Raw genomic sequence first — 13,519 nt, 5'->3', positions numbered from 1 at the left:
CATCAAGTTTAAGGTCACATTTTTGGTTAAAAGACAGACACTGATGCTATTCATTAAACTGAAAAATGGCTTGTTTTCCACTAATATTGAAATAAACTCTAGATGAATGTTAAGTCATGCTGGCATGCACTTACATAGAAAGCAAAAGGAAACACAGATATATTTAATTTGGACACGTAAAGTCAACAGAGTTTTGGGGCTTTCTTGAGACAGGGAATCTGGAAGATTGACTGAAACAAATGCGAACAATGAGAAATCCATTTGTCTCTTTCAGAAGAGGAGAGCTTTTAAAGAAGGATTTAGCATCTAAGAATTACAGACTTGTTTGTGTTTTTTCAACAGTTACCTATGAATAGGAACGTGTGATTTATCAATCAAAGTATGATTTACTCTGCTGCAATTCTCATTTATTTTGAGGAGTGGATCAAAACTCTGTACTTCACTGTGGATTTAATTAACCCAACTATGCATGTATGTAAGGTCCACCCATGTTATGCAACAAATGCAAAAAAAAAAGTTTATTTGCGACATCATATGCCTGCTGATGTTCTTTGTACCTAATTCAGTTGGAAATGATATCAAACACATATTCCTTGTATATTATTCATATGTCAATAAAATTTCCCATGCTTTTATTTTTCTAGTGTAAAGAGTGAGCTATGAACAGGCTTTTAAGGCTATAGTCACCCTATTTAGGTTTCCTTTCACATTGATAGCTTTCTAACTTTGCTAAAACATATGTGCAATTTTTAAAAATATGAATGCATCTCATTAAAAAAGTTTCCTAGTTTTAGCAACTCTCAGCAAATCTCCAAACAATGCAAGTCTAGAACATAAATATTTTAAGGTCCCGTAAAATTGGCAATTTATATACATTCCCTTTAATACGGTGTGTATTTCATTCCATTTTACTACCACAATTATATTTTCCAAAGCAGTTCTTAATACAATGCACAATTATTTCCTACAGGGTTGGGTAGGTCACCTCATTAAGCCTGCAAAGATCAGGCCTCTTGTGATCCCTACAAATATCCTTGCATTTATTCCTAATTAAAATAACTCTCCCGCATTGTCTCAAGTTTATCAATACATATAATCAGCTAAGCAAAATATCCACAGTTTTCTGGGCAAGGTGACCTGGTCCCCTCACCTCAGGCAAAGCCCACAGCATGGTGTCCACAGTGGTGCCCTGCCACCTGTTGGCTTTGCTTACACATAACAGGGTATTGCTGTCCCTCACAGTGGTGCAGTAACCCTCTCTGACCCCTGTCCCAGTCATCACCCCCGAGAGAAAAGAAGGGGCCGTTTGAGAGTTCCAGGCCTCCTGATTTCCCCCATCATTCATTTCCTTGGCCACATGTTTCTTCTGCTAATGCTAAAAATTTATGGCTGAGCACATTAAGGGCAGCACAAGGCCTTTCCTTCTTCTGGATTATTTCAGAGTTTCCTGTCATAAGGAAATCCAAGAAGACGTGTCCTCAGCGGATTGTGTGTGACAGTGTCTGCTTCTATCTCAGGAATCTGAGACATGATGGATAAACTGTCAGTTTTGAGGGATGATGTTTTCTCCATATTTCCATTATGAACCAGGCTGTCATCTCCTAATAAATTTCTTGCATTGGTATCAATTTATTTTTACAAGCAGAGGGTCTGATGTATTTGGGAAAGGCACTGACAGCAGAGCTGGCCTAGCTTGACACAGCTGGCTCCATCTCACTTTGGAAAACTACTTTGGTTCCAAGGACAGAACTTGACCCGCAGTCCTCAAGAATTAAAAAAAAAAATCTCTGGGAGAGGAAGAGAGACACATGAGGCAGTTCCTTCTTCTAAGCCAAAATAAATCAAACCTGCAGGACGACCATGACATAATATTATTTCTAGGACAACCCTACAAGCCCAGATGAGAAGCACCATATGTTAGCATTTACTAAAGATAGCTAGACCATCACAATAATGCAGTGAATCTATGGGTGAATTCAGGTTATAAGTGGGCTAAAAGAGCTCATTCACCTTCAGAAAGAAGCTTTTCTGCTTGGTAAGTGAGGAGTAGAGTTCATTCATGTAGTAAATATTTGGTTACAAATGATGGTACATGTTCCTGACCTACCTACTATGAAGGGTAGGGAAGTAAAGAAATAGTAGCCCTACTGCCCAAGAAATCTAAATCTAGTTGAAGAGATAAGATATTATACAAAATTAGAGTGAAGTAAAAATTAAACACATTTTATATTTAATTAGGGATACCAAGATCTTTGTCTTTGATTTAGTCTGCACCCTTTTTGGGAAGAGAGGCCATAGTGCATCTTGTTGGCTAAGAGCATAGCCAATGGAGGCAGACAGCCTTACACTGCATCCCAGCTCTGCCACACAAAACCTCAGTGAGGCCTTGATCAGGTTACTTCAGTCCTGTGGGTCTCAGTTTACCTCATTTGTAAAATAGGAATACAAATTACATTTGCCTCACCTTGGGAACATTGAGCAAGTTTATGAATAAAAGGTGTTTAGCATCACCCCAGACACAAATTAAGCACTAATAAGTGTTAGTTATTTTAAACCATCATCATCATCCTAGTTGTCAAGGTTATTGTTATCATTACCATTTCATAGTGGAGGAAAGTGTTCTTAAAGAATTTTAAGGAAATGTTAAGGTCCTGCAGGCAGATGGAGCCTGGCTCTAAAGCTTAGTCAGAGCACAGGAAAAGAAGTAGAAAATATTCAAGTTATAAATAAGTCAAGGACAGAATCCTTGAAGTTTAATTAGCTTTTTCCTTACAATTCTTTCTATTCCTGGAGCATAAAATAGCCATTTTCTCCATAGCCCCAAAAGTACTTCAGATGTTATTTACTGAGGGTTATATGGGGTGGAGTGCTGGTAAATGTTTAACAACCAGCTTTCTGAGAAAACATTCTGCCTGTGCATGTATACATAAGCTTATTGAATTTTTTTAATAAAAGGCTGAATAAATCACAATTTACAAGAGTAGAATGCTTTTTATTATAGGTTCTATTTAGCCAATGAATTCTCAGAGAATATTTTTGATTATTTTGACAATCTCTCACATCCATAACCAACCTAAGCAATTGATAAACAAATGTAACTGACATGAATTTCAACTATTTTTCTTTCTTACTGAATATAAGAGCTTGACTCATTCGTCAGTAACGAATGAAATTTCCTTACCATATTAGATAATAATAGTTTTTGAATAGTTTGAAACAGTATTTACTTAATTTTTTGGTGTTATTCTTAATATATTATTTATAAACACAATACATTTTTAAGTGTAATCTGTATCACTATGATTTTGTCTATTACTTTAAGTTTAGGAAATCACTAAAATAGTCCTTAATTTGTATTTCCCAATTTCTTCTGGCAAAGTGACATTACTGAAGAGTTTTGAAAAGGTTGGGATCAGTACATCATTATATAGCATTTTCATTCTGTAACATTCAATGGGGAGGAACGTAATTTTAAGAACAAAAATCATAGTGAAATTTTATAAAATAGGAAGTGATAAGTTTTGTTATGTACTACCTTTTTAATATAATGTATCCAGTTGTAAGTGTAGGTAATTTAATTTTCAATAATAACTATATTTAACAATAGAAAAATTCTGAATTTTTCATCATTGGTTATTATGAGCTGTTATAAGTTGACTCCAGAAACTGCTGATTATATCATATAATCCCAAAGGGCAAAAGAGATCTGAAAGACTCATCTATCTGCACTGCATAGCAGTGATTAATAAGTTGATGGTTTTAATTATATGCTAGGCCACAAAGCATGTTGTATATTAATATGAATTGACCCCTATATCACTATAAATATGTCACTACCCTTAGTATCTCTATAAAACCCACATAGATCTGTTTTCAAGGTACCTTTGCGTATCAAGTTCATGGCACAATTACTGTGATTCAGGAACCCAGCTGTGTTGGATGGACTTTCAAATTCCCCACACTTTGGATCCTCTTAGCCAAATTAGAAACCATCTCTAAATCCCAATTTCCTTGTCTGCAAAATAACAACGATGATGGTATTTGTATCTTTTGGTTCTTAAGATGGTTAAATGAATCGCTGTGTATAAAATACCTACTTGTAATTAGTGTTCAAGAAATATGAATACCCGCATACATACATACAATCCTGTATACACTCTTTCTTTGGAGGTTATTGTGTGTTCTTAATCTTATTACAAAGAAACTTAATCCTCAGCAAGGATTAATAATGATATTAATAATTTCAAAGTATTAATTGTGTTCCATCCTATTTCTTTCTCCATCCTATTTATGGATATGATACTCTGCCTCTAAAATTACCCAGGCTGTGAGTAAATTCCCTCTCATTTGATAGTATACTTTCAATGACTTGAGCAGTTAGTTGCTTTGTTAGAGGCTACAGGGCATTCTAATTAGATCCTGTCTCTTCTGTGCATCAGACAAGACCCAGCTGAAGGTGGAATACGCAAGATGAAGTGATGGTCAGGAAAGGCGTTTCATAAAAAATGGGGGCCTATGGTGCAAAGAGGGAGTGGCATTGGGGAAACAACATGGGCTTTGGGGTCAGACTGACCTAACACCATGGACGTTGAATCACACATTGGACTTTAACAGTGTTCAGCCTTGGACATGTTACTTACTCTTTCTGTGTTTCATTTCTCAGATGAGAATGATAATGGGACATTTCACATACATTGGAAAACCATTAGCACTTCAAATGCAATCAACAAATGCTAGCTTCTTTCCCTCCCTTTGCTTCCTTTCTTTCCTATCCAGTTTTTGTTTTTCCTTTATTCATGTAACCCCTCCCATTCCTATCACCTCTTCTCACTCGCTTATGGAAGACCTGGTAGGAAAGATATTTAATGGAAAATGTACTCATATCAACCCTGATATATATAGAATTTTAATTTTTAATATTTTAAATGTAACAAGCAATGACACAGGTACATAAAGTTAAAACATCAAATCACTATAAATCATGTTATAATAAAAATATTTTAATCATTGCGTATTCACTTTTACCCATTGCAAATTTTATATCGTAAACAATCTTATTATATATATCTTAATATTTGTTTTATTCAGTGAATTGTGTAATAAGTTTTTGCATAATTCTCATTTATATAATAGTTTTATTTAATGTAATAAATTGTTAATATTCCTCTGATGCCCAACATTTAGAAGAATTTTAGTTTTTTTTCATATGCATGCTAAAAATACTTTGGAAACACTGTTGTAGATGGTTTGTAAGGTCCTTTATAACTCCTACATTCTATAATTTGTTTATTTATGTAATCGTTTTCCCAAAATAACAGATCCATAGCCCTTCTTTCCTTTTTTTTTTTTTTTTTTCTTGGTTGATTATTTCCTTCACTCCCACTCTCCTTCCCTCCTCCCATAAATAATTCTTATGTACAACTCTGTGCCTGATATCATTTTAAGCACTGGCACAGTTGAACCCCCTTGAGATCAGATACGATCAACAGGAAAATCCATGTCTGTGCACCCAGAGGGCTTCCTTACACCAGAGGGGACCTGGCACATCACTCCCTACTTCCTATACCCCTTTTCAATATTTTTTAAAAATTTATTTATTTATGTATACAGAACTGGGGTACAGGCCGGAGCTGCAGGGACTGTGAGAGGATTTACCAGAGGCAGAGTGGGGAACAGAACAGGCAGAGTAATAAAGTACACTGCTGAGGGGAGCAGTAGGTGAGACAGCCGAGGTCTGCTGCACCATCTGGATCACCTCCAGGGCAGGGGATCAAACTCACACTGAAGCAGCTGCGGGTAGCTTGCAGTGCTGTGCTTTAACTCACTTTGCCACCAAAGAGGGCCCCATATCCCTTTTCTAACTGACGTCTCTGAGTTAGCCTTCAGTTCCTTCACTCAGCCAAATACTCAGGTTGGGTTCTTCTTGGTTGCCTGGTTACTTACTCATCCTCTTCTTTTCTGACTTTTCTTTTTTTCTCCAGTTTCTTCCCTTCTTGCTCAGGAAAAGATAGGGTTGTTTCTGTTACCAGAGGTATCTGTCATTCCCAGTACAGTGCATCCCACTGGGCATTTTCTGTCTTGTTTCACACTGAAAGGCTATATATGCACAGGGCAGATGATTCTGCCTTCAGGCTGTTTCTCTGGTTTCTAACTTTGCCTTTCAGCTACTTGCAAATCTTTACCACATTCTGGCAATTCAGCTCATCCTTTTGTTGTATTGAATTGCAATCATGGTTTACAGTTTTATCTTTGACATTAAAATGTTTTATTCATTTCATTATCATGACTGACTTCTTCCTGTATTTCTGGCAGCCTGGTGGGTCCAAGGGTTAGTAGTATAGTTAATCTCAGAAAGTGAATATCTGTTAATCTAGTAAACTTTCCCTTAGTATGAATAGGAAACACGCAAGGATACAATTACTGTTCCATGTGTTCAGGTGCCTCTGTGGAGGACAGGGACAAAGTTCTGTGATACTACAGACACTGCGGGCCATGCTCTACGTTAGTGACTTTTTTAAGAATCAGTATTAATCGTGGTTATAATTTTTTTCAATGACTCAGGAATGCAGAGTCCCTGTCCTCATCTATTACTGTTATTATTCTCAGAGCAGGGTCTGACATATAGTAGGTGGTTATTAAATACTTGCTAACTAAGTGAGTGATGCTTTTTCTTATGAGAAAAAATAAATGTTTTTAGAGGAGTCAGCTTTATACCACAGTTTCAGGGAATGAATTGTGATGAAAAGTGAAGATTGCTTTTGCTTGAAAGAGGCTGACAAATTTCCCAGACCCAGGATCACTTTATGCGGTATGTGATTTAAGGGTGAGTGAGCATGCCAAAGCGCTCCACTTGAGCTGAGTGATGGGGAATGAGTTGTGGAGCTGTGGTCTTAGATGGTATTTTGTGAAAAATAGTGGGAGATTTATGGCTATTAAACAACTTTGTAGCTACCCCCTTCTTGTTTTGAAGCCTGCCAAGTCTCTCCTCCTGCGGTCTGTATCATGTTCCTTCAGGGCATCCGTAATGTTCAGAAATATCCACTGGAATGCAGGTTTCCGCAGAATACACCCAATGGGAAGGGGCTTGAATTTTAGACATTCATCCAAAGACATTTGTTTTCAGTAACCGCTGAGTGAAATTCTCACTTCACACGCCTCTCACAGGCGGGACTGTACTTTCATTGAATCTTTTCCAGGAAGTTTGCCAAAGTTCTACCTTCCTTCCTGCATAATGGAGACTGCAGAGAGCAGTAGATTAGTGACTATTATCATTATTGATGTGAATTTAAAAAATTATTAGTAACTCTCCAATGGTAAGTAAGAGAAGATTAGAGAAACTCACTCACTGTGCTTTTTGACAAATCTTAAGCAGAAGGCTGGAATGAGCACTTCAAACCTTGATTTGAAGGGGATACATCTATACCATTATGAAGCCTTTTCACTTTCTCGTCATACTCAGTAGCTTTAGAAGAAACACAAAAGGAATATTTCATCATAAGAAGTCAACCAGACATGGTATTAATCCATGTGGTGCAAGTACTGAGCAATTGTTGGAGGAAACTTCCCTCTAAATATGGGGTCCTATCAATATGGGACTAAAGAGATAAAGGTAGAAACAGAGTAGAAATGTTTTTCAATTTTCTTGTTTAATTTTGAGAAATGAAAAACAAAAGGAACATTTAAAATACATATTACTCATATAACTACCATCCAAGGTTTATATTTTCTAGTAGTTGGACATGGTTGTTTTAAGCCGTCTTTAAAATAGAGAAATGGTCTCATATATAAAATTGAAGTTCTTCCACACCACAAGCCCCAGATCTATTACTCAGTCCCCTGGTAGAGGCACCCATTTTCATGAATTGTGTTTAACTTTTATAATGTTTACATGTTTTCATACACCCATGAGGTCAAAGAATTATACGTATTTGTGTAAGCAATATATACATTTATCATTTTACAACTTGAATTTTCACCCTGTGTTTAGTTTTTAGACCTATTCAAGTTGATATCATAAATCAGATTTGTTGCTCTTCATCGCTAAATATTACTCCATCACAGAAGTATATAGCACTACCCATTTTCCTCATTATGGACAAGTCAATTATTTCCAGTTTGTTTTGTTACAAACAATGCTGTCAGAGCATTGTTTTACGTTCCAGCCTACAGACCTAAGTGAAAATTTCCATTGTGTATATATTTTAATGGAATTTCAATATTATTGAATATTGCTAAATTATTCTCCAATGTAGTTGAAACAGTTTTTATTTCCACTGGCTAGGTATGAGAAAAGTTTTATTGCTATTTGTTCTCCGTATGACCTGTCATTATGTGACATTAAATGCTTGCCAGTGTGATAGGTGCTAAAAACTTATTTTATTTGTGCAACCCCTAACACGAGTAAATTTGACCATTTCCTCGTTGTTTACCTCACTCAGATTTTCTCTTCTTTAAGTTACCTGATGTGTCTTTTGTCCTTTTTTTTTTTTTTTCTACTAAATTTTTAGTTCTATGTGGACATCCTTTGTCTATTCTGGATACTGATATTGCATTATAGATATTGTGAATATCTCTTCACAGGAGTAACTTAAAGGCTAGAAATTCTTTGCCATAACTGGTTAGAGACTTCGGTGAGGGTTCAAGATTTGTAAGTATCTATATTTCTGAAAATTCAGATTCACCCAAATTTCCCAGTTCCTATTTTAGGCAGGTCTTCTCAAACCAGGTTAAAAGAAGTTACTGAAATGTATTCATTTGTTTCTACTTTACTCAATATACTTAAGTTTCAAGAGGAGTTTTTTTATAATGGGATAAATAGTGTGCCAACTGAGGGCATTGCTTTGTCCTTTTCCTTCATATGATAATTGTGCTTTTCTGCGTTATGATTATAAGCATAATACTCAGAGAACACATGTTATATACTGTTGAAAAGGTCATGTGGTCTTCATTTTAACAAAAGCCAAGCCAAAGGCTCTACTTGAATCTTTATTTGTAGTTTTCCTAAACATCCATCCATTTGAAGTCTCATCAAAAAACGTAGTTTCAAAATTGTTCTTTTACTGGATTCTTTCAATGACTTGAGTTTATAAATGGCCACTGAGGACAAATGCAATTAAATGTGAGGCATAGAATGATGACTGCAAAACAGAACTCAAGTCACACAATTTTTTCTTTGACTACAATTGGAAATAAAACTAAATAGCTATTTTACTCTTGGTTATAAAAGTCTAATGTTTTGCCCAGCCAGAGGTATTTGCTGAAAGGTAGTTTTTTTCTAGTAATTTTAGGAAAAGCTGTCATCAAATTGTCACCGGCCCAAATTGAGATTAAAAATACTAAGAAATATCACAATGTAGCAACTTACAACTTATACCAGAATTTTGGGCTTTCTTATCAACCAGTGAGGTGAGCAGAAACACCAATAGACTCTACGACATACTACAGAAGTCTTCCAGAACTATGGAGGTTGCCCCATGTCTCTATCCCATACATAAATGGGGTTGACAAGATACAATACAGAGCACAGTCCTTGAGACTCATTCTGTAGGAATTGCAAATCCCTGAATGCCAAATGGGGAGACACATGATGATTCTAATTTTTGAATTTTAAACTGATTTCTTGTTCTTTGTATATTTTTTCATATTGTAAATATATAATGATGTGCTATCTAGCAAGTTTTATCTTCTTTTTAAAACATTATTTTTGGTGACTGAACTTTTATCTAGCTGGACCTGATACCCTTGGGTCAAGGTTTAAGCACCATATATTTCCCTTGGAGCTGGGGTGAAGTAATGCTACCTGAAATCTGTCTACCTTAGGGACGCTGCTTCTGATTTTGCTCCATTCAGAACTCTTTCTATAAGTCTCCCCTGAAAGCTGTTTAATCAAACATCTCAAATGTCAGAACCAGGGTTTAAAGGGTTTTTCTAGCCAGTAGGTCTAATCTCCTACTTAGTTTTGATTCCTATAATGTAGATAATCTCTTTGGAGAAAAAGTCTGCCCCTAGCAGGGCAAATATAGCCCATAGAATGTATTTCCTATTCCAGAAAGAAAAATGTAGCATTAATGAAATTTACTTTTTCATGAAGCTTGGAAAGGTTGTAAGCTTAGGATTTTGATCCTAGCAGATGTTCATTTTTGGATATTAAAAGAAAAGTAGCATTTGATTCAGAATTCTCAGAGTTGCAGTGGTGATGCTTCTTGCTGTAAGCAGCCAGAGTCTGAAGGTGGCTTACCTGTCATCAGTTCTGAGTGACAGTGGTCACCACAGCCATAGCCCTTACTTCCTGTCATGGCCCCCATGGATATAGAGTTAGAGAAAGAGGCGGCTAACAGTGGGTCACCCGTATAAGGTATGATAGTTTAAGAGCTCTTTGTGTACAATCCAAAGCTTCTTCATAGGTATTTTTCATGTGATGGAAGTCTTAGAATGGCAAAGTTTTGTAGACAGCCTTTCAATTTCCAACTTCAAGGTAATATGGATAAACTTAGCCAGAGATACCATTGCAAAGTTTGCAATAATTTCTGTCCTTCCATATGGTCACGCCATACTCCTGCCTTACGTCTTGAAATCTCACTGTCTCCAGGCCATTGGGCCTCATCCATCCTGTGGCAAAGTTCAGCCTCATTACTGGGTGTCCATAAAAGTCTGCGGACAGGCCCCTCCCTGGTGGTGCAGAGGGTTCAAACACAGCACTAAAGAAACTAAAACCACTTCAGCATGAGTTCAATCCCCCACCCTGGGGCTGACCCACACGGTGAGGCAGACCTCTCCTGACCCGCCCATTGCTCCCCTCAGCAGTGAACTTCATTGATCTGCCTGTTCTGCTCCCCACTCTGTCTCTGGTGAATCCTCTCACCACCCCTGTGCCTCTGGCCTGTACCCCAGTTCTGTATACATAGATAAATAAATCTTTAAAAAATGAATAAAAGTCTACTGACAGTGAGATTTCATTTGTGGAAATTACTGGAAGAAGACCTCTTACAGAAGTCTTACCATTCCCTGACATCCACTTCCCTCTCTCCTACCTCCTCCTTTCCTCAATGCAGCACAATGAATAAGCCATCCCCTCGTCTCAGAGCCTGTCCCTCCTTACTGAGGCCCCTCAACATTTTGTATTCTGTCTCCACTTACAAGAATATTATCTCAATAGAGAGAGCTCTTGCTTCCTGAGTCTTGATTGTATTCCTGTATTATATTCCTGAGCCTTAGTTGATAGTGTTCTTCCAGACCCAGGTCCCAAGGAAAAATGTTTGGTAAGCAAAGGTATTTAGTATTAAGTATTGCTTCATGGTGGATATTTGCTTTTATCACAGGATTCCAGTGACAGTGTTGCTGCCTCTCCAGAGCACCACTATACACCCCTGCCTTCTGCTTCCAGAGAGCTCACCAGCCACAGAGGTAGGAACTAAACTTTTTATTGCTCTCAGTGGTTGCACAGAGGGACACTTGGTTATGTAGAGCTCTGGGCTCATTATTGCTGCCTCGGCACTTGAGAAGGAACACGGTGCTTTTTAAGTCCTTGATGAGAAAACCATACCTGTCAAACCTAGTGATTTTAACTCATATTAAACAAAATTTAGTGGCGGTCTACTGGGAAGGCAAATAAATCCATGGTATAATACAATTTTATTATTTTTCCCTTAAATAAGGACATTTAGTACCTAAAAATTACTAAGTAGATGGTTACCTCCAGAAAATGATGGAGAGAAAAATGATGGAGAGAAATTGGGAGACTCATTAATATTTGTAAAGGCATCATTGTTTGGGAGTTTAATAGTTGAAATCTATAATTTCAAAATGAATGAACTCTGCATTACTGTGAAAATGAATTTCAGTGTGCCTGGTAACATTGGAGAGAGTCAGTTGTGCTGTTTCCTGAATTCTCTGTGCCTGGGAATGTTAATCTGATTTACTCAGTTCTTGTAAACCTTTGCCATGTTTTGAGTTGTGTGGAGCATAATTGAAGAATGTCCTATCCCTTAACCTGACTGCTTGGCCTGAGCTCGATCTGGTCACTTTTGTGGAAGGTGGTTAGGATAGGGAGATGCTATGTAATGTGACTTGTGTACCGTGTTTTACTGTGGTTATGGCTTCAGCCATGTTTCCTAAGCTGTGAATCTACCTTCCAAAGGTAAGTAAAAACAGACTTGGGTTGAAGTCATCACACACTGTAACATCTCCCCAAGCAAGAAAATGCCTTTGTATATACAGGGGACACTGAATAAGACTTCCAGCATTGTCATCCTCCCAGCTATGTTGCAAAATGGGTGGTTAGGAGCGAAGGCTGAGAAGACACATGGTTGTGGGCCAAAGGGTGTGCATATATTCTGCAGGAAACAAGAATAATCCAGGATCTCAGATATTTGCAATATGGACTGTGTTGCCTATTTGATGATGATTCCATAATTTTTTTCTACATTTTAACATATGTTGGTTCAATTTCATTTTGCTGTGATTCTTTTCATTAAATGTAACATTTGCAAGAAATAGTTTTGCTTACAGTAAGGTAAATAGATGACAATGTAACATTTAACATTGCATGAACAGGTCTTCTTTATTGAATATGCTTATAAGGGTCTGGAGTGTATGCCCTTAGAGTGTGATTTTTGGAATTCTCTTAGAGAAATAATGATACAATTTCTAGAAGGGATAATAAATTAACCCCAGTATCATCTCCTCATGGATTTACTCTTTGGGTTTTTGTGTTTATATAAGGGTAAATGTACTCTGTAGACTGTTGAGTATCCTCATAGGAATTAAAGTCTCAGAGGCCTCAAGTCCACTGGTAAAAATTCATCTGGCCTTGAAATTAAGATTTCACAACAGGAGGAAGTGATTAGATAAATGAAAATCACAACAATAGGACAAGGAAATGAGAAATCTGAATCTTAAAGAAATGGAATGTAACATTATATGTTTGGGAGATATTTTTGAGTTCTATTTGGAGTATACAAAAATGCTGAAGGTTGTTAGAGTGAATAAAGGTGCCCATGGATAGCATCAGAACCCCAAAATAAGTGGTAAAAAAATGTTATCTAAAAGGAGCCAATTACAGACATCTCAATCTAAGGATTTGGATGTTGAAAAATTGTACCTCTGCTTCATGAGGCCATCACCAGTTTTTTGGTCCTAAGTTGGGTGAAGACCAGAACGAAGAGCCAAAGAAAACCATTAAAGCTGGGTTATTGGACTTACTTATGCAGGGAGAAGATAAAGCTGTCACCTTTTAGTTTGATATAAATCATACATTGACACATGAGGCAAGTCATGTTTTTTGGCACTCAGAATAGAATCATTTAATGACATCTTGACTTTTTTACAGTTCATCTAAATTGCTGATCATATAAATCACCAAACTGAGTGTTATTTGTGTATACATTTGTGGACAGTTTACAAACACTTCTGCAGAGAGTTATTTGAACATTGTGAGGGCAGATTATATCAATTCTTGCCCAAGAGAAATTCTCTCTGATGTCTGAAACTTAGTCTTTAAAAACCTTAGTGGAAATTCTAT

At 36.9% G+C, this 13,519-nt stretch overlaps 1 protein-coding gene across 1 annotated transcript in view; it reads left to right on the top strand.

Annotated features, from left to right (window-relative positions):
- The window catches only part of LOC101635977 (chromosome unknown open reading frame, human C10orf11), a 911,709-nt gene that overhangs the window by 731,597 nt on the left and 166,593 nt on the right, over window positions 1-13,519 (top strand). The window contains exon 6 of the mRNA XM_012723508.1: window positions 11,319-11,403. Coding sequence (XP_012578962.1) covers window positions 11,319-11,403 — 85 coding nt within the window. The remainder of the gene's footprint in view (window positions 1-11,318; window positions 11,404-13,519) is intronic.

This window comes from Condylura cristata, unplaced genomic scaffold (assembly GCF_000260355.1).
Source record: "Condylura cristata isolate star-nosed mole 26May11 unplaced genomic scaffold, ConCri1.0 scaffold00011, whole genome shotgun sequence".
Taxonomy (NCBI): domain Eukaryota; kingdom Metazoa; phylum Chordata; class Mammalia; order Eulipotyphla; family Talpidae; genus Condylura; species Condylura cristata.
The sequence above is the reverse complement of the archived record's forward strand: the minus strand, read 5'-3'. Positions and strand labels throughout refer to the sequence as shown.